A 21,185-nucleotide genomic window follows, 5' to 3' on the forward strand; every position below is an offset into this window, starting at 1 on the left:
CCTTTTCCAGCTGGAACAGTTCTATGACCCTATGCAATCACAACCCTGGTTGGGTCAGGCCTGGGGTCTGCTGCCACCCATCCACTTCCCCCACCCCCCAGCAAGGCTCAGCCATGAGCCTTTGGGGAGAGGGTCCTAGTTTGCTCCATGCTGTGTACATGATGCTGCCAGCATCCCACATCCCACCACCCATCCTGAGGTGCCTGTGCTTATCCTTTTTTCCTCCTGATACCCTTCTCTCCAGCACTGTGAAGGGCTCTCTTATCTCTTGGGTGGGTACAAATGGAGCTGTCAGATGCCAATGCAGGGCACCAGGTGTGCTGCCAGCATCCCACATCCCACCACATGTCCTGGGGTGCCTGGGTTCCATTCTTCTCCCTCTCCCCTCGCCCCATCCCTCTCTCTCTCCCCTCTCCCCATGGCTATCCCTCTCCCCATGGCCCCGTGGCCCCATCCCTCTCCCTCTCCCCGTGCCCCGTCCCTCTCCCCGTGCCCCGTCCCTCTCCCCTCTCCCTGTGCCCCGTCCCTCTCCCCTCTCCCCGTGCCCCGTCCCTCTCCCCGTGCCCCGTCCCTCTCCCCTCTCCCTGTGCCCCGTCCCTCTCCCCTCTCCCCGTGCCCCGTCCCTCTCCCCGTGCCCCGTCCCTCTCCCCGTGCCCCGTCCCTCTCCCCTCTCCCCTCTCCCCGTCCCTCTCCCCTCTCCCCGTCCCTCTCCCCTCTCCCCTCTCCCCGTCCCTCTCCCCTCTCCCCGTCCCTCTCCCCTCTCCCCGTCCCTCTCCCCTCTCCCCTCTCCCCGTCCCTCTCCCCTCTCCCCGTCCCTCTCCCCTCTCCCCTCTCCCCGTCCCTCTCCCCTCTCCCCGTCCCTCTCCCCTCTCCCCGTCCCTCTCCCCTCTCCCCTCTCCCCGTCCCTCTCCCCCCCTCCCCTCTCCCCGTCCCTCTCCCCCCTCCCCCTCTCCCCGTCCCTCTCCCCCCTCCCCGTGCCCCGTCCCTCTCCCCCCTCCCCGTGCCCCGTCCCTCTCCCCCCCTCCCCGTGCCCCGTCCCTCTCCCCTCTCCCCGTGCCCCGTCCCTCTCCCCTCTCCCCGTGCCCCGTCCCTCTCCCCTCTCCCCGTGCCCCGTCCCTCTCCCCCCCTCCCCGTGCCCCGTCCCTCTCCCCCCTCCCCGTGCCCCGTCCCTCTCCCCCCTCCCCGTGCCCCGTCCCTCTCCCCCCCTCCCCGTGCCCCGTCCCTCTCCCCCCCTCCCCGTGGCCCCGTCCCTCTCCCCCCTCCCCGTGGCCCCGTCCCTCTCCCCTCTCCCCGTGGCCCCATCCCTCTCCCCGTGGCCCCGTCCCTCTCCCCGTGGCTCCATCCTCCTCCCTTTCCCCGTGCTCATCCTTGTCCCTTCCCCGTGCCCTTCTCTCCGGCGCTGTGAAGGGCTCTTTTATCTCCTGGGTAGGTACAAATGGAGCTGTCAGATGCCATCAGCCCCACGATATGACAGGTTGCGGGAGCCGGGGCCCCTCGAACAGAGCAGCCTTGTCTGTCAGAGCCGCCTGACACTCCCCATAATGGCCAGATGGATGAGACTCTGAAAGTAGGACCCGGCGCGTTTTCAACTCTATTTTGGGTGAAAACACTTCTTGAAAGATCTTGAAAGGAGCTGGCAGTTTAGTAGTTCAAATGATTAATGAGCGCTGGCTCCGCCGGGTGGATTTCTCGCGCCGTGCCAGCAGCTGGGCTGCTCCGGCAGGCCAAGACACGCTGCGCTCCCTCCCCCCTCCTCTGCCCCCCGCTTCCCCATTTCCAGCCCCCTCCCCGCACAGATCCCCCCCCCCGGTTTTCCCGGAAATGACACCGAGGCGACAGGCCCTGCATATGGAAAAAGTTAAATATAAAATGAGTGCTGAAAGAGGCCTCGGCGAGAGCAGAGCGAGCTGGAGATGTTTATGGATTCAGGAACAGGGCCCTGCAGATGTATTTAGGGATGACAAATGTGATTCAATAAGTCAGGAATTTCTCCGTGGGCTGAGGCGGGGACTCTGCTCCGGGCTCTCCAGCTCAGCTGCTCCACCACCATAAATCCTGCAGGCAGGCTTCTTTTTTCCCCTCCTTCCCCAGGCAGCTCAGGATTGATTTGAGGTTGGGTTTGGGGCTTTTTTTAGTCTTTTTTGTTTGTTTGTTTGTTCCCCCCCCCCCCCAAGATCAGAGCAAGTCTCACAAGCTGGAACATCAGAAGTTCATCTGAACATGAGGAGGAGCTGCTTTAAATGAAGGGTGCTGGAGCCCTGCAGCAGGCTGCCCAGGGAGGTGGTGGAGTCTCTGTCTCTGGAGGCATTCACAAACCACCTGGGCATGTTCCTGTGTGACCTTCTCTAGGTGACTCTGCCTTGGCAGGGGGGTTGCACTTCATCTCCAGAGGTCCCTTCCAACCCCTACTGGTCTGTGATGTCCTGCACTTGGGACATGACAGCGCCACGCTGTGCTCAGACCCTCCACATGCAGCCCTAGGCTGGCTTTGAGGTGCTCCCCATCCCCAGGCTCTCCTGAGAGAGCTGTGTTTAGCAGAGCAACCAGACCCCTCAGGGCTGTCAGTGGATGATTAATGACCAACAACCCCAAAGCTGCCCCCACTGCCACTTTGGGTGCTCTTTGATCCATGGCTTAGTGACTTCAGAGCTACTTCTGCAAGTCACTCCACACACACAGCAGGGCAGCCTCAGGGAGGTCAGTGGAGGGCCCTCCCCCCCCCCAGCCACTCTGTGCCTCCCCTGCTCTTGAGGTGCACAATGTTGGGGACCACAAAGAACTGATGTGAGAAACCCCTAAGCTGAACTCCAGCTGCTGTGGTGTGGGCTGGGCAGGAATGCTGGATCCAGGGCAGAGGTAATGGATCTGTGTCAAGGATCCTGAGCCCCAGAGAGGGATGCTGGGTGTGTGGCAGGGTTGCCAGATCCATGGCAGGGATGCAGGTAAGGATGCCAAGTCCCAGGTAGGGTGGCTGGATCCATGGCAGAGATGCTGATGCCTGGGCAGCGATGCTGGATCCATGGCAGGCGTGCTGGATCCCAGGGGGGCATGATGGAACTGGGGCAGGGATACTGGATCCATGGCAGGGATAATAGGTCCCAGAAAGGCATGCTGCATCCATGGCAGGGATGCTGGATCCCAGGGGGGCATGCTGCATCCGTGGCAGGGATGCTGGATCCCAGGGGGGCATGCTGGATCCCTGGCCGGGGTGCTGGGTCCTGGACAGGGATGCTGGCTTTGGGGTGACACATCCCAGCGACCATGCAGTGATGGGCAGTACAAGAACCAGCCCCTCAGCTCCCCCCTGCCCTGCCTCCTCTGTGGGGCTCCCAGGGAAGCAGCTTTTGGGGCAGGGTGTGGGGGGGAAGGGAATTCAGTGCTGGGCTTTTGCCCAAGAGCCACATTCCTTTGTCCTGATTGTATTCGTTAGCAGCTCTTGGCCTGGACACAGAGACAGCTAATGAGGGCCTGAGTTTATTGCAGTTTGATTTTTCTGTTAAAACAATACAATAAAATAAATGCCCTTGGAAATCTGCTCTGTGTTTGTACATAGTGGATTTATGGCTCTGGAGGCTTCCAAAGAGACGCAGCCCTTTCATTCCCTTCCTTATTGGAACAGATCAGATTGCAGAGTTTAAAGGGCTCTGGAGTTGTGATTTATTTGAAGGGAGAAAGGAGGGAAATCCAACTATCTGTTCCCTGGCTCAGATCATCCAGCAGCTCCCTGGCCAAGGGGATGGATCTGCACCTCCTCCACAGATTTTTTTTTCCTCTTTTTTTTAAGGTTGGGTTGGGTTTTTTCCCTCCCCCTCCTGTCCCTTACATTATCCTGCTCTAAATATATCACCCAGACAGGGCTGACTCCTGACCTGGGCTTCAGCACCTCGCTGAGGCTTCCCCAGCCCTTCCTGGAATCCCACAAATAAATCACCCTCCTGGAGCCTTTTCCAAGCTTCCTTTGCACCCACTCCCAGGACAGGGCCTGCACGGGGCTGGCTACTGCCTCCATCCACAGCAGAGATCAAGGCAGGGATTTGGGGTTCATCTCCAAAATTGGGTGAGAAATCCATGCCACAGGGCCCTGCTTCCTTTCAGGGAGCTCCTTCCCCTGCCTCACTGCTCTGAGCATTTGCACAGCTCCAGGTCAGGGCTACAAAGATGCTGAGGGGACTGGAACCTCTCTGGTGGGGAAAGGCTGAGAAGTGGGGGGATTCAGACTGGAGGAGAGCAGCCTGAGGGGGATCTCATCAATACTGAGCAATACCTTAAGGGTGAGCATCAGGAGGATGGGACCAGGCTTCAGTCATCTCAGTGCTTCCCATCAGCAGGAACAGGGTGAGGCTCTCCCTCCCCTAGCTCCAAATCATCCAAAGCATCTGGCACTTGAAGGCAACAGCTCTCCAGATTTGGGTCCAAAACTCCTTCTCCCTGAACCCAGGTGCTGCTGGGATTCTACTGTTGCCTGGAAGGGTTGGACCACAGGATCCTCCAGGTCCCTTCCACCCTGGCATTCCATCCTTCTGTTCATTTGGGAACCAAAGGATCATAGAATTGGCTTGGTTGGAAAAGACCTCTTCAGATCAGTGAGTCCAAGCAGTTTGGTTCCCACCAGCAGTATTTACCCTTCCCTGTGCTGTGTTGGAAGGCCCAGGGGAAGACATTTCCCTTTCCCCTCTCTGTGACCATCTCAGCTTTGGGGTAGATGAGGAAAGGGTAGAGAGGTAGGAATAGGGATGGGAAAGGGGTTGGGGATAGAGACAGAGATAGGGATGGAGACAGAAATGGGGATGGAGACAGAGATTGGAGTGAAGATGGGAAAGGGAAGGATGGGGTGAAGATGGGAAAGGGAAGGAGCACCCAGGGTCCAGCCCAGCAGGGACCAAGCTCTGGCAGCTGCTCTCCTGCTCCATCTCAGCTTCTCCAGCCCCTGTTTTCCATGGGGACTTTTCTCCCTCTGCTCACAGAAGAGCTCTGTTTGCCATCAGCTTCCCCTCCTCTGCCCCAGGAGCCGATCCGAGTGCTAATTCTCACGCATGTTTCGGGTAACTCTACTTTCTTTCCCGGGATGAATTGTGGTTTCCAAGCACCATTAATCATTTCCCTTTAGAAAACAGCGTCGGGGGGCTGGAAACATTTGCTCCTTTATTTACTGGCAGGATGACCTGGCACGCTGGCACCCAGCCACGGGGCTGGCGTCTGCGGGATGACATGGAGCACGGAGCGAGGCCTGGGGATGAGCTCCCCTCTGCTCTGCTGGGACAGCACTCTTGGCTCCCACCAGGAATGTCCCTGCTGAGGACAAACCCCTCAGCCCCAGGGTTAGGGGTGGGCAAGAGCCTGTGGAGGAGGAAGATGGAGGATAGAAAGGAAAACGCTGCTGGAGTGCCACCGTGGTTTAACCCTTTCCCAGAGCCTCTTCCCTGTGCTTGTTTGCACCATGGGATGTGTTGTGGTGCTGGCAGACACTGCAGGCCTCTTCTCTGCCTGCACCAGTGCCCCTTAAAGTCCTTGAGACTTGAAATTGGGACCCTCCACTTTGGGACATGCAATCAGGACCCTTCACTTTGGGACATGAAATTGGGACCCTCCACTTTGAGACATGAAATTGGGACTCTCCTCTTTGAGACATGCAGTCAGCAACCTTCACTTTGGGACATGAAATTGGGACCCTCCACTTTGGATCATGCAATCAGGACCCTTCAGTTTGGCTCATGAAATTGGGACCCTTCACTTTGGGACATGAAATTGGGACCTTCCACTTTGGATCATGCAATCAGGACCCTTCACTTTGGGATATGAAACTGGGACCCTCCACTTTGGGACATGCAATCAGGACCCTTCACTTTGGGACCTGAAACTGGGACCCTCCACTTTGGGACATGCAATCAGGACCCTTCACTTTGGGACATGAAATTGGGACCTTCCACTTGGGATCATGCAATCAGGACCCTTCAGTTTGGGATATGAAATTGGGGCCTTCTACTTTGGAACGTGCAATCAGGACCCTTCACTTTGGGACCTGAAACTGGGACCCTCCACTTTGGGACATGCAATCAGGACCCTTCACTTTGGAACATGAAACTGGGACCCTCCACTTCAGGAGATGCACTCAGCACCCTCCACTTTGGGCATGCAATCAGCACCCTCCGCTTATCGCCCACTGGTGGGGCTGGGGTGCGCAGGGGTCAAAGGGAACTTCTCCTGCGGGAGAAGGAGGTGCAGCAAGCACATGTGAATGGTTTCCTCCTTCCCAGCTCAGGACTGTCAGGGGATGATTAATGGCCAGGGCTGCAGAGCTGCCTTGATTGCCAAGTGCTGTATTGTTAGCAGTGACATGTAACGAGCCCGGACATACTTTAACACAATTCTGCAGCCTAATCTGCAAATAACGTTCGATAGACTTAATTTGTTAAGTATTTCCCCCCACACAGTCCCTCTCCCCACCTCCTTTTCCTTTCAAAGCCGTGGCAGAATGGCCAGAGGCCCAGCCAAGCACTCTGCAGCCCCCCAGCCCTGCCCAGCCCCAGCTTTTGGCAGGGTTTTACCTCCCCATGTTGGCTTCACTCTTAGGTGTCGGCCAGGGAGCAGCTTCGCTCTCTTCTCCCCAGGCAAAAGAAAAAGACAGAAAAGAAAGAAAAGACTTTTTATGAGCATCCAGCCCTGTGCACATTTGGTCCCCTGCTGCTGCCTTGTTCCAGTGGGAGCTGCAATGGTTACTGGCAAGTTTGGGGCTCTACCAGATGACTTTGGGGTTCCCCAGGCCAATAAATAGGTCACCACTGACTTCCAGCATCAGGGAGTGCTCATGGAGCATCCTCCAGGCACTTGACAAACATCTTATTAAATGTTCTTGGGCATCATGGATGGAGAAGCATCCAATCTATCTTCCAGAGCAGCTCCTCCCAGGAGTGACAGTGACTGAACCTGGGGAGGTGAGAAGGGGCTGGGACAGGGATGGGATGGAAAAAGGGAATGAGGATGGGGTGGGATGGGAATGAGGAAGGGAATGGGATGGAAAAGGGAATGGGAATGAAGATAAAGTTGTGGATGGGATGGAAAAGTAGATGGGATGGGGCTGAGGATGGGGCTGGGATGGAAAAGGGGCTGGGATGGAAAAGGGGGTGGAGGTAGGAGTGAAAAGGGTGTAGGGGTGGAAATAGGGATGGAGATGGGAATGGGGATGGGAATTGGAGTGGCAAGCAAGAGCTTTCCACCCCACTGCACCAGCTGCACGTGGAGGTAACCTTAAACAGCGAGGCAGGAACTGTGGGGACAGAGTTTTTTCCACCCCTATTCACAACTGTCAGATGGTGATTAATGGCCAACAGGCTCAGAATTGCCTTTATTGCCAGCCCAGCATTGTTACTTGTGACAGCTAATGAGGTTGGACAGACTTTTACACAGCACTTTACTTCCATCCCAATGAAGCAGCCCGGGGAGGATGGGGGGGGAGGGGGCACTCAATGCCTCGGGTTGGGGGGAGCCTCCCCACTCCCCAGCAGTAACCAAGCCTGGGCACATCCTGAGGGAGCTGCCCCCCCACTTGCCCACCCTGGATCCATCCCTTCAGCACTCCAGAGAGCGCTCAGAGCCCTTTCCAACTCGTCTCAATTAAAGCCTCAGAGTAAAACCCAGGAGATATTTTTACACAGGCTGCACTGCAGCAGAGCAGGGAGGAACGGGGCAGGGCTGCAAAAGTTTGGAAGTGCTGGTGAGAAGGGGGTGTCAGAAACCATTTCTTCATCTAAAGAGAGAGAGAGAGAGAAAGCCTGTGCTGTTAAAAACCAGAGAGCTGCAGCGCAGACACCACCGAATGTTCCTGGCCCCGGGGCCAGAAGCAGTGATTTTTCTTGGCTTTTGGGTGTTTTGGGTTTGTTTTGGGGTGGGTTTTTTTTTACTTCTTTCTTTCTTTCTTTCTTTCTCTCTCTCTCTCTTTTTTTTTTTCCTTTTTTGCTGGTCAGGATTATTACAAATAATATTTACCTTTGTGCTCCTTCACATCTTGATGCTGTTAAAACCCGTGGCCACAGCTGGTTTCCCACTCAGGGTAATGATATAGCACCAATGTTACGAAGCCAAAGAGCTCTCCTGCCAGCCAGAACACCCCACATTTAAAAACCTATTACTTTTCAATATTCTCTGGGTGTATTTTGCTTCAGCTCAGAGCAATTTCCTAGTTTACCCTTATTAAAGCAAGAGGAGGGCCGAGCAGAGGGGTCTTGATTTATGAAACACATACTAGAGCCATTAAAACCTTTCAAGGTTTAATACATTTTATCAAGGCCTTAAATCTGGGCCAGTGATTTAAAAACCAACCCAAGAAGAGGGGGGAGAAAAAAAAGAGAAGAGAAAAATAAACCCAACAAAGCCCCTGACCCAGGGTGTGCTTCATCTCTGGGTCCCCTCTTGCACTTATTTAAGAGCTGCAAAATCTGGATTGACAAATAGCAAGGCTATTTCATCCCTGCTTTTAAATGGTGCTGAATCCTCCTGACAGGTTTGTTATATATAACCCTCAGAGATCTATCAAGTGCAGTAGAGATCAAATCAGACTCCTTTATTGACATTTTACATATCTCTTCCATGCTTTTATTTTGGGGGGGATTCCTCTTTTTATTTGAAGCCTCCCTCAGCAGCTGTGGAGGTGCAGGATTTAACAGTGGCTGACACACCAGAGCTGTGCTGCACTTCAGCAAGACCTGGCCAGGCTGGAGAGTTGGAGCTCATGGAGCTCAGTCAGGGCAAGTGTAGAGACCTGCACCCAAGGAGGAACAACCTCCTGCACCAGCACAGCTGCTGGGAAGCAGCTCCAAGGAGAAGGACCTGGGAGTGCTGGTGGGACAAGTTCCTCATGAGCCAGCAATGTGCCCTCGTGGCCAAGAAGGCCAATGGTGTCCTTGGGGACGTGAAGATGAGTGTGGCCAGCAGGGCCAGGGAGGTTCTTCCCTCCATCTGCTCTGCCCTGGTGCCACTGTTGAGTATCGTGTCCAGCTCTGGGCTCTCCAGTCCAAGTCAGAAAAGGGAAAGAGTCGAGTGGGAGCTGGGCATATACAAGGAGGAAAGGCTGAGAGTTGAGGCTGTTGAGCCTGGAGAAGAGCAGCCCCAGAGGGGATCTGAGCAATGCTCAGCAAGAGCTAAAGGAGCTGTGGGGGGCAAGAGGCTGGGGTCAGGCTCTGGTCAGTGGTGCCCAGGGACAGGACAAGGAGCAATGGGCACAAAGTGGAACTCAGGAGGTTCCACCCAAACGGGAGAAGAAACTTGGTTGGTGTGAGGGTGCTGGAGGCCTGGAGCAGGCTGCCCAGAGAGGCTGTGGAGTCTCCTGGCGTGGAGAGCTTCCAGCCCCCCCTGGGCACTGTGCTCCTGGGCAAGCAGCTGTGGGTGCCCTGCTGGGCAGAGGTCCCCAGAGGTCCCTTCCAACCTCCACCACACCGGGACCCTGCGATAGGTTTTCGCCCAGCCTGTCACCTCCTCCCGCTATTCCCTGCCCAATCCGGCTCCAACCCGGGACCGCGGGGATGCACGGCGGCGGGCAGCGGGATACGGCTCAGCAGGGTCTCGAACCTGCGACCTCTCCGTTCCCGCTCCTCCACCGCCCCCTGGTGGGGCGGCGGCGGCAGGGCGGCGGCGGCAGGGCCGGTCGCGCTGTGATGACGTAGGTGCGGCGCCGGCCGGGGCCGCCCGGGCGAGCTGCGGAGCGCGCCGGTTACCGGGCATGGCCCAGCTGGGCGCCATCGCGGCGCTTTCCCTCAGCTTCCTGGCCGCTGCTTTCCTCTCCGCCATCCACAAGATCGAGGAGGGGCACATCGGCGTCTACTACCGGTGAGGCGGATCCCGCCGCGACCCCCCTGCGCCGCCCGGGCGGGCCCCGCGCAGGCCGCCGCTCACCGCCACCCCTTTCCTTCTTTCCTTCCGCAGCGGCGGGGCGTTGCTGACCTCCACCAGCGGGCCCGGCTTCCACCTCATGCTGCCCTTCATCACGTCCTACAAGTCAGTGCAGGTGCTGCTGGGCCGCTGCCCTCCCGCCCGTCGGGGAACGGGGGCCGCGCCGCGGGGGTGGGCTGGGCCCCGGCGGGGCTGGGAGAGCCTCCCGCCGCACCCCCGGGCGCGGCGGAGCTGTGGGGTGGCGGATCGAGAGCCGCTGTGGTGAAAGCCGCGGCTGGGCCGTGGTGTTCGGCTGGCCGGGGGGTGGTTCGTGGCGGTGCCTGCTTGCGGCCGGTGCCGGGGGAGAGGCGCACTTGGGACTGTCCCTTAGGGCTGGGCTCGGGGGAACGAGTGAGGCAGGACCGGCTCTTGCTTTCGGTGGGCAAACACCTTGCTTTCGGTGGGCTCTTTCATGTCCTCATAAGCCAGCAGGGTTTGAGCAGGGCAAATCCAGGCTCTTAAGCTTCTTGCCTTAACTCTTTCCTCAGACCACGCTGCAGACAGATGAGGTGAAAAATGTCCCTTGTGGCACCAGGTGAGATGCTCAGCTCCTCCCTCCTTTATTTCTGCTAGAAATCTTTTGATCCTTTACCTTTCCCTTCCCCTGCCCCCAGCAGATGGTCTCTCATGGGCTGGGTTCCCCCCAGCCCTCCCTAGGTGAGGTCCTGGGGAGGTTTTGTAACTCCTCACCCCAGCTGCTGAGCCCTGCTGGGATGGTTTCTGTGCAGCCATCCTCAAAGGCTGCACCAGGTTTACATATTTCATGATCCAAACTCAGGAGACACCTGCCATGGAAGCCAGGAGCCTGCTGCAAGGATTTGTGCTGGGGGAGGGAGGTTGCTGGAAGCCCCAGCAGTGGACACTGTGCTCAGCCCCCTAGAGGGAAGGGTCCTCAGAGCTGCCCAGCCACACCCAGAGCAGCACTTGGCTGCCAGCAAACTTCATGTATTCCTTCCCCCCCTTGTCTTCCTTTTGCAGTGGAGGAGTGATGATCTATTTTGACAGAATTGAGGTGGTGAATTTCCTCATCCAGAGTGCAGGTGAGTTCTTCACCCTGCAGATCCTCCCACCCTCAGCTCTGTGTGCTCCTGCCAGCATGGGGTGAGGCAAAGGGCTGCTGTGTGGCAGCTCTGGGCACCCCACTTCAAGGGGGACAGGGACTGGGTGGAGAGGGAACAGAAAAGATGCTGAGGGGACTGGAACATTCCTGATGAGGAAAGGCTGAGAGTTGGAGCTGTTTAGTTTGAGAGCAGAAGACTGAGTGATCAGTGCTGATCAGTACTGCAAGGGTGGGGGTCAGGAGGAGGGGGCCAGGCTTTGTTCAGTGGTGCCCAGTGACAGGGCAAGGGGCAATGGACACAAACCTGACCATCAGAAGTTCCTTCTGAGCAGGAGGAGCAGCTTCTGTAATTGAAGAGTGATGGAGCCCTGGAGCAGGCTGCCCAGAGCGGTGGTGGAGTCTCCATCTCATTCACAACCCATGTGGACATGTTCCTCTGTGACCTTTGGGTGACCCTGCCTTGACTGGATGATCTCCAGGGGTCCCTTCCAGCCCCTACCATTCTGGGGTGATGCTGTGGCTGTGCTTTGAGCTGGCACTGGGGTGTACAGAAATGTTCCCTGCTGTACCTTGTAAAGCCTTGGCTGTACCCCAAAGCAGCTCAGCCTCACCAGAGACATCACTGAGTCCCAGCTTGGTGGGGCTGGAAGGGACCTCTGGAGGTCACTGAGCCCAACCCTTCTTCTGAAGCAGCTTCACCCACAGCAGCTTGCCCAGGACCACAATGTCCAGGTGGGTTTTGAAGGTCTCCAGAGAAGGAGACTCCAGAGGCTGTGGGCAGCCTGCTCCAGGGCTCCAGCACCTTCACAGCCAAGCAGCTTCCCCTTCAAGGTGAAGTGAAACCTCCTGGGTTCCAGTGTGTGCCCAGTGCCCCTTGTCCCCACCCCAGCTGCCAACACTGGTTTCTGCTCTTCTTTTGCAGTGTATGACATAGTCAAGAACTACACAGCTGACTATGACAAAGCTCTCATCTTCAACAAGATCCACCATGAGCTCAACCAGTTCTGCAGTGTCCACACGCTGCAGGAGGTCTACATTGAGCTCTTTGGTGAGCTGCTCCTCTGAGCTCTTGGGCCCATGGCTCCTGCAGTGATGTTTCTGAGGGGTGTTTGCTTTGCTCTGCTGGTGCAGAACTCCCCACCCCCAGGTGATGGGTTGGGCTTTGCTGGCTCTCTTTTTCCACCCCTTAATCCAGCATCTGCTCCCTTTGGAGTCAGGGCTGTTAGCCAGCTGCCAGCACTTGCTCCTTGTTATCTCTCAGTGCTGAATGCTTCAGGATGTTGCAACTGGGAAAGAAAAGAAAGGAGGGAAAAAAAAAACCCAACCCAGGCTTGCCAGAAGTAGTGGAGGGCTTCAGGGAGTGGAGTGGTGGTACTGGGACTTGTCAAGTCAGCCACAGGGTTTGTCAGTCCAGATGGAAAAGCCTCTGCTCTGCTCTCTGCTGGCTTGGCTGAGCTCTGTGTGCCCAGGCACTGGCAGCCAGTGCTGGAAAACAGGACTTGGCCAGGGCCTGCTGGCCCTCCCCTCCCTCCCTCCCTCACCTTGGGCAGCACAAACACTGGAGAGCACATTCCAGGAGAGCCTGAAGGAAAAAACGGTTGTTTCCTGGTGGGAAGAGAGCAGTTGCTGGAGTGCTGAGTGGTTTATTGATGGCTCTGGGGCGAGGAGAGATCTCTTTGCAGCATCTGGGCAGGGCAGCAGCGCTGACTGCAGCACAGCATTGCTGCTGTGGATGGGTTTGGGCCCCATCTGGGCAGGATTTGTGCCTGAGAGGAGACAGAGTGTGTGCAGAGCTCTGTGCTCTGCTCCAGCTGGGCTTGCCAAGGGGCCTGCCTCTCTGATGTGCCTCTGCACGAGATGCAGAGCTGGGGCTCAGTTCCCCTCCTGCTTCTTTGCCAGTGGAGCCTCCAGATGTCAGCAGCTGCTGCTGGCAACTGCTTGAAATGGACTCCAAGCCTCTGCTCTGCACAGAAGGAACTTGTCTGAAGTTCCCTGTGACTAAGCTGACCCTTCTCTGTCCCAGGGGCTGTGGAAGTGGGGCTCAGCCCCTTCCCAGCAGATTGATCTTGTTCTGTGCCCCACAGCTGTGAGCAGGTGCAGGGGACTGATAGCAGCTGCTTCCCAAACTCCAGTGCCAGTTCCAGCTAGCTAAGCTGGGACCAAAGCAGCTAGCTGAGGGGTGTGATGTGATCACTTTCAAGGCCATTACAGTTTTGTTTTGCCTTTGCACTTCCCAGCAGGCCCCAGGATCCTGGGAGCTGCTCCCTGAAGGAGGGTGGTGGTGGTTGGTGGTTCCTCCTGCAGCCTCTCAGCTCCACTGAGGCAGAGAGCCATCACTGAAGGGCTGGGTGGTTTTGCAGCCTGCTAAACTAATGCAGCCACTTCACATTGCTGCCTTCCCATTGCCTCCTGCTGGCACTGAGGAGGTTCTCAGTCAGTCATGATTTAGCTGGGCACATTGTTCAGCATCCACCTGGGAAGGCATCAGTGGGGAAATGGCTTAGAGCACAGCTTCTTTAGCCCAGAAGTGCTCCTTCTGGCTCAGCAGGATTCCAAGGGCAGCTTATGGAAAGGTGGGAAGAGTTTCCTCTCATGCCTGCCATGGTGCTGGAGCCTGTCCCAAGGGCTTGGTGCTGGCCAGCTCTGCTTGGTGTGCTGAGAGATGGGAACCTGCCTTGGGCTCTGGGATGGTTTTTCCTCAGCCCAGCACTCCTACAGCAAGCTTAGATTTGTACTTCAGGAGTAAGAGCTCTGAGCCTTTGCAGCTGGTTGTGGAGGTGCTGGCAGCCAGCTGCCTTGAGGGCTTTGGAGTTACTTTGTGATTTGTTTTTCTCCCCCCCCCCCCCCCCAATCAGATCAGATTGATGAAAACCTTAAACTGGCCTTGCAGCAAGACCTGACCACCATGGCTCCTGGACTGATCATACAGGTAATGAGGATTGCACTTGGGCATGTCTGAGGGGCAGAGCATGAGGAGGGCTGAGGGCTAAAAGGGAACTGGTGTAGAAAATTGCTTTATAAGAGAGACTTGAGGAGTGGGAACAGCTTCCTCCAGCCCCTCCTAGCTGCATCTGTTTGCTCTCTCTTGGTGGTACTCTGAGTACTCCCAGAGTGGCTCAGGTTGGAAAGGGTCACAGTATCACCAGGGTTGGAAGAGACCTCGAGGATCATCGAGTCCAGCCTATAAACACAGACCCCATGACTACACCATGGCACCAAGTCATCCACTCCAGCCCCCCTGCCATGGGCAGGGACACCTCTCAGCTAGACTCAGCTGCTCAAGGCCTTATCCAGCCTGGCCTTGAACACCCCCAGGGAGGAGACAATCCACAGGCTCCCTCGGCAGCCTCTTCCAGCCTCTCACCACCCTCACACTGAAGAGCTTCTTCCTCAGCTCCAGTCCAACCCTGCTCTGCCTCAGCTGAAAGCCCTGCTTCTCCCAGGTCCTGATCTTGTGTCAGGAGATCCTTCAGTGCAACATTTGCTCTCTGGGCTTTGGAGCTGGTCACCATTTCTGCAAGCCCTGGCAGCTGGGTGAGGCAGAGCATGCCCCCAGGGTCAGCTGCCCTCCTCGGGGCCTTTGCCTTTTGATTGCTGGCTGCTTGCCGCTGATTGCTCTGCTCTCTCTTTCCAGGCAGTTCGAGTTACAAAGCCAAACATCCCTGAAACAATCCGGAGGAATTATGAGCTCATGTAAGTGCCTGAGCCTTGCACCTTTGTGTTCCCCAAAAGGCTCAGCCGGCCAGGAATCTGTTTGCACAGCCTGCAGCGATCTGCCTGCCCTCTGCCAGCCCCCGGGGGGGCTGTGGGATGAGCTCTGTGTCTGTCAACTCCTGAAGTGGCTGGCAGGTCACTGCTGAGTGAGGAGCTGCTTCTGTTAGGGACACTTGAGCTCAGGGAAGGATTTGCCCCGGGGCTCCTCCCTCTCCACACTGGCCCTGGTGTGAAGAGGCCTCCCGGAGCGGGGCAGTGAGTGGCAGGTGGATGGACTCCACCACTAATCCCTGCTGTTTGACTAGGAGGGAGAAACTGTTGATTCAACAGGCTGAGCACTTGCAAAGCTTTGGAATAACTTTCTTTAGCTGCACTTGACACCCTGATCCCTCTGCAATGCTCTGAGCCAGCTGCCTTCTCTTGCCTGTGGTCACTCAGCAGGGCCTGCACTCCCTCCCGGAGTGCTCTGCCAGCACAGTCCCTGCAGGCCAGAATAAGATTCCCCCCCTCAGGCATTTTGCTTCCTGAGCATTTCACATGACCTTTGGGGATCCTGGTAAGGCCTGTGTGATATGGCCAGGAAAGGCAGAGCCCCAGAGCAGCCTGGGATCTGTTGCCATAAGAGGATGTGTGTCCAGAGAGGCTCAGTCTCCACTCTCACCTCCATCCCCTGACTGGGAGCAGAGCATTTGAGCTGGGTACACACTTCAAAGACTTCTTGGTGCTTGTACAAGACAGACAGAAGGAGGACCTTGTGCAAGGAAGACAGAGGAGACTTCAGCAGAGAGCTGCTTGGTTGAGTGGTGACTCTGGTGTGATTGCAGAGGAGGGAGAGGGCTTTTATTTCTTACTTGAAATAGTTGCCTCATTAACAGGAGCCCCCCTAAACCTTACAGATGGTCATGGGGGGTGACCTGCTGCTTGAGGAGTGTGCTCTAGCAGCCTGCAGAGAGGAGCAGGGAGCATTTCACACTCAGCTGGCTGCTGTGGAGGGGAGGAAAGGACACTTGGGTGTAGAAGCAAAGCTCAGAGCGTGCAGGAGCATTCCCTGCCTGCCCCTCAGCAGGTGTTGGCAGGAGGACTGAGCCAGCAGCAGGGCATGTGGGAGCTCACACCACTTCAGAGGGCTGAGGGTTTGTAACTGGCTTCTTCTGGCTCCCCAGGGAGAGTGAGAAGACAAAGCTGCTGATTGCAGCCCAGAAGCAGAAGGTGGTGGAGAAGGAAGCAGAGACGGAGAGGAAGAAAGCCCTCATCGGTCTGTGTGCCTGTGCTGGGGGCAGGGGCTGCAGGGAGGGCTGGGACAGGCAGCAGAAGGACCCCAGGCAGCAGGGAGGGATGTGCCTGGTGAGCTGCTGGGTGAGCTGCTGGGGTTGCTGCTGATCTGAAACCCCTCCAGAGCTGTTTCAGGTCGCTTCAGGCTCTCCCCTCAAACACAAACCAACACCTTGGGAAGGCTGAGAGTGCTTCCCACAGCTGATTGCCACCAGGAGGGGGCTGTGAGGAGTTCCATGGCTGAAGCTGCTTCTGGATGTAGGAAGGCTGAGTGCTGACAGCTTGGACATTTTCTTTCTTTGGTTGTTTTTTCCATTTCAGAGGCAGAGAAAATTGCACAAGTTGCTGAAATAACTTATGGCCAGAAAGTGATGGAAAAGGAGACAGAGAAGAGGATTTCAGAGATTGAAGGTGAGCAGGGAGCTTGCCAAGCAGCAAATGTTGTGTGCTGGCTTTTATCTAAAGGTCCTGAAGCAGCTCAGCCTGGAGTTAAGCAGTTCCTGAAGTGAGCTGTTGCTCAAGGCAAGCATAGCCAGCAGGGCCAGGGAGGGGATTCTCCCCCTCTGCTCCACTCTGCTGAGACCCCACCTGGAGTACTGCATCCAGCTCTGGAAGGATCTGGAGGTGCTGGAAGGTGTCCAGAGAAGGGCCAAGAGGATGAGCAGAGAGCTGGAGCTCTCTCAGGGAGTTGGGGTTGTGCAGTCTGGAGAAGAGAAGGCTCCAAAGAGACCTAACTGTGGCCTTGCAGTGCCTGAAGGGGGCTACAGGAAAGCTGGGGAGGGACTTGGGAGGGTGTCAGGGAGGGATAGGACTGGGGGGGATGGAGCAGAACTAGAAGTGGGTAGACTGAGATTGGATGTGAGGAAGAAGTTCTTCCCCATGAGGGTGGTGAGAGCCTGGCACAGGCTGCCCAGGGAGGTGGTGGAAGCCTCACCCCTGGAGGTGTTTGCAGCCAGGCTGGAGGTGGCTGTGAGCAACCTGCTGTAGTGTGAGGTGTCCCTGCCCATGGCAGGGGGTTGGAAGTGGCTGAGCCTTGAGGGTCCCTTCCAGCCCTGACAGCTCTGTGGTGCTCTGATTGTGTGACAGCCACCAGGCTGAGTTCACTGAGAGCTCTGACTGCAGCCCATGGCTGTGGTACCTTCTGTGATCTGGCTGAGGAGGCTGCAGGCTCTCAGAGGAGGGGAAGCATCCTCAGATGTTCCTGTGCTGTCTTGTGAGGCAGCCACATCTCTGTCATTACTTGCAGGAGGGAAGGGTTGGGAAGCTTTGTCTCCTTCTCTTGCTTAGGGCTCTTCCAGAACCTGCCTCTTCCTTGGAGGGAAGGGGGCACCCAAATGTATCTGGGGAACAAAACCTGGCTGAGGTCTGCTGTGTGGCTTCCACCTCCCAAAGGCTGAGAGGAGAGAGCTGCTTCCTTGGCTTTGACCAAGCCATCTCAAATCTCCCTCTGCTTTCCAGTTTTGCTTTCTCACTCTGCTTCTAGTTTTGCTGTTAGCTGCTTTGGGGGACTGGGATTGTCCAGAGGCAGGCACAGGAATGTTCCTTTGCAGGCTGTGCTGCTTGGAACTCTCTGTCTCCAAAGGATCTCCCTGGGAGGGTTGTACTGCTCACTTTAGATGTGCCCCCACCCATCTGAAGCAGTGCCAAGGAATTGCCAGGACACAACAAGGGGTCTGAGGTTCCAGCTCTGAGTGGCAAGGCCTTGTTTCCAGTCCCATTCATCACAGGCCCTGTCAGGCTTTGCAGAAGGCCACTGAGGAGCCAATTAAGAGGTTTACAGATCAGCAGCTTCTCATTAAGCAACTCTTTGCAGGAGTACAATGGGGTTTCTTTCTTCTACATGTGTGTCACTGGCTGTCAGGCCTTCAGCTCTGTGCTGGCAGAGGGTTCCTGTCCCACTCCTCTCTGCTGCCTCTGGCCAGGACCCCACTCTTGTAGGCAAAGGAGAGGAAGTGGTGGGCCAGCCCCTGCAGCTGCTTACGTGCTGCTGAAGTGGAGCAGCTCCCAGGATTCCCTGCCAGGGTAGGTAAACAAATGGTTCCTCCAGCTGGGCAGCCTCAGATCCAGCCTGGGATGTGTTAGAGTCCTGTGGCTTCCTGTCATGGCAGGAATGTCAGGAGATGAGAGCAGAGCAGCCAGGCTGCGCTCAGTGACACCGCCCTGGAGGGAGGGGAGCAGGGCTGCCAGGCAGAGAAGGGAAGAGCTGCTTTCCTCAGCTGGCTCTGCTAGGAGTCAGGGAGCTTCAGCATCCTGCAGGCTCAGCTCCTTTGCACAGCTGGGGGTGGTGCAGAGCAGCAGCTCTCCAGCAGCTGTCCAGGGGGCAGAGCCTGGGAAGGTTTCAGTCCCCTGCCTCTGCCTGCCGGGATCCAGCCCGCGGCATCCCAGGCGAGATCCCAGCTGGGGAGCTGCTTTCCCAGGCCCTGAGCTCAGCTGCAGCACAGCCTGGGCTGCTCTTGGAGCCCTCTGCACAGCTCCTGGCTAAAGCCCACTTTGCAGTGGAACAGTTGCTGTGTTCTCAAGCAGGAGAGCTTTAGTGGCTGGCTGGAGAAGAAAGAGTGTTCCCAGCCCTCGTGACAGGGCCTGGAATAAAAACCTCCTGCGTGGAGAATGCTTTGAGGTCTGCAGCTGCACTTTGCTCCTTCAGCTGTCAGCCTGCAGTGGCTTCAGTTGAGATCCTGTGTCTGGGATTCCCATTTCTTCTTCCCCTTTGCCCTTGCCCTGTCCCCTGCAGTTCAGATGTGGTACTGGCCACTTGCAAAGAGTTCCCAGCTGCAAGTGGAGCTAACCTGGCTGGAAATGAAAGGGGAAAGCTGGATGTCAGAGCAGGGCCTTTTGTCTTCCAGATGCTGCATTTCTGGCAAGAGAGAAGGCCAGAGCTGATGCTGAGTGCTACACTGCAATGAAAGTAGCTGAAGCCAACAAGGTATTGTTGTTTGCCTCTGCTGTGCCTTCAAGCAGGGCTCCTGACATGAGGCTGGAGAGAAACACTCAGCAAGAGTGCTGATTTTTGTGGGGGGTTTGTGTCCATTGTTGGCTGCTTGGGGCTCATTGTTCAAGACAAAAAGCAAACCAAAGCCACCCCCCTACCCCACCCCCCAGAAAGGCTCTCACTGAGACCAAACCAATCTGATCCTTCTTTGCCAGTTCCTTTTTCTTCTCTGGGCAGATACATTTCTGGCAGGCTGCAGGAGATGTCATCTGGAGCTGTGCTGAGATGCCAGTGTGCCTCCCACTGTAGGCTGAGTGTCAGTTGTGGGGCTGCCTGGTCAGCAGTGTCAGGCTTCCCAGGCCTGCAAGCAGGCAGAGCAGGGGATCTGGAGTGACAGGCAGCCTTGGAGTCAGCAGGTGCTCAGGTAGTGGAGCTGATCCTCTGCACCAAGCTGAGCAGGAAGCTGCCAAAGCCTCAGTGCTGCAGAAAGGGAAAAGCAGCCTGGAGATGGAGAGGTTCCGTGGCTGGGACTGCCCACAGCAGGTTCCAGGACAGCCCAGCAGGGAGGCTTTCTGCTTTGGAGGGGGCAGAGGTGTGGGATGTTTGTGCAGGGCTGGGTCCCAGCTGTTCTGCCCTCTCTGTGCTGATGTCACTGTGCTGGAGGAATCAGCTCTGCCCTCCCAGGCAGCCTCAGCCCCCTCCCCCCTGGAGAAGAGCCTCTTTGTGTTTGGCTTTCCAGCTTGCATTGCGAGGGCTCCCTGAGAGTGATCTCCTTCCCAGCATCTCCATCTCTGCTCCACTTGGCTGGAACATGTCCCCAGGGGCCTCCAGCACTCCCTCATTCTGCCATGCAGCCACTGGGATTCAAGGGCTTTGCTCACAGCCAGTGGAGGAGGAGAGCCTTCTCCTGGGCACTGCCTGCCTGCTAGTGGTGTGGAGGAGTTGGTGCCTGCTATGCTCAGGACAGAAGTCTGCTTTTGCCTGGATCCCTGAGCTGCTGGTGACCTCCTTGTGTTGCTTTTCTCTTGCCCCCTCTGCCTGTGCAGCTGAAGCTGACCCCTGAGTACCTGCAGCTGATGAAGTACAAGGCCATCGCAGCAAACAGCAAGATCTACTTTGGCAAAGACATCCCCAACATGTTCATGGACTATGCAGGCAGCCAGAGCAAGCTTGCAGAGGGACTGGCAGAAGGCATCCAGGAGGAGGATGCAGCAGGAGCCAGTGAGGACACAAAGCTGCTTCACAAAGTCAACTGAGAAGGAAGCTTTCTGGTGGTTTTCTACCAAAGCAACCAAGAACTGGGAAGTTCCTTTTCTGCTTTGTCTTTCTCCCTTCCCCCTGCTGAAAGAGATGAATCAGACTTGATCCTTTCCATCTTTTGTATGACAATTAGAACCCCCCCCAAAACCACCCCAAACCCTTTGCTGTTGATGGGGTAGGGCTTGGGGGATTCCTTCCTTGGTGCTGGTGATCACTAAGCAGCCAGCTCCAGGTATGTCCTCTGGATTCTCCTCTCCCTGCTCTTGGACAGCCAGAACTCTGGAGAGAGGCTCACCAGGCAGCTTAGGTGAGTCCTCAGCTTTGGATGGAGGTGGTTTGTAGCAGCTGGCAGTGAAACAGTGTGTTGAGTTGTTGGTGGGGGAGGGGGTTTGCTGCTGCAGCTTGGTTTGGGTCCTTTGGGCTCTTGTTTCCCCTGTTGGAAGCCTCAAGTGCTTCCTTTCTAACCCCCTCTGAAGCAAAGGTGCTAGACTTTTGTACACTACACCTGGCTGCTTGAACCCAGGCCTTGCCCAGCTGGCAGCAGCCTGTGTCTGTGCTCTGGGAGCAGCAAATGCACAACCCCCACCTGTGGCTGTGAGCCCCCTTGGCTGGGGGGCAGCTGGGACCCCTGCAGAGTGACTTGCAGCAGCTCAGCTGAAAGCCTGCAGCTTAGTGAGGTGCCATGGGGGGGGATCAAAGCCTTAGCCCATGTCTGATGCAAGCAGGGGCCCAAACTGTTCATCTTCTCCATCTCAGCACTGCTTTTCTTCTCCATGTGTCATGGGGTTTGGGAGGTGGTTTGGGTTTTCTTTCCCCAGCAGCTCAGCTGCCAGGTGAGGGCTGTGGGCATGCTGGGGGAGGCAGCATCCTGCCAGAGGCCACTGGACTTGGCTGTCACTGGAGCCAGGCTTTGGCATGGTGCTGGCACAGCCATCAGAGCTGGAGCTAAGGAGAGGAAAAAGGGGGGTTGTGGTTTTTTTTGTCTCAGGGACCCTGAGCTTGCAGGAAGCCTTGCTGGAGAGGTCACTG

General features: G+C 56.7%; 1 protein-coding gene across 2 annotated transcripts; it reads left to right on the forward strand.

Moving 5' to 3' along the window:
• Window positions 1–9,668: 9,668 nt before the first annotated feature.
• ERLIN2 (ER lipid raft associated 2) lies at window positions 9,669–20,270 on the forward strand. 2 transcript variants are annotated; one of them, XM_068156703.1, is made up of 11 exons: window positions 9,669–9,819; window positions 9,916–9,997; window positions 10,410–10,456; window positions 10,900–10,961; window positions 11,904–12,029; window positions 13,837–13,910; window positions 14,616–14,674; window positions 15,859–15,950; window positions 16,289–16,378; window positions 18,811–18,890; window positions 19,943–20,270. In XM_068156703.1, the coding sequence occupies exons 1-11, from the start codon at window positions 9,713–9,715 to the stop codon at window positions 20,150–20,152; spliced, it is 1,029 nt and encodes a 342-aa protein (XP_068012804.1). In that variant the 5' UTR covers window positions 9,669–9,712; the 3' UTR covers window positions 20,153–20,270. The 2 variants fall into 2 exon arrangements, with proteins under 2 accessions (XP_068012804.1, XP_068012805.1); XM_068156704.1 differs by having other exon boundaries at window positions 18,794–18,890; window positions 19,943–20,030.
• Window positions 20,271–21,185: the final 915 nt, after the last annotated feature.

Source organism: Melanerpes formicivorus, unplaced genomic scaffold, assembly GCF_026170545.1.
Source record: "Melanerpes formicivorus ecotype bairdi unplaced genomic scaffold, bMelFor1.0.p_v2 SCAF_34, whole genome shotgun sequence".
NCBI classification, from domain to species: Eukaryota; Metazoa; Chordata; class Aves; order Piciformes; family Picidae; genus Melanerpes; species Melanerpes formicivorus.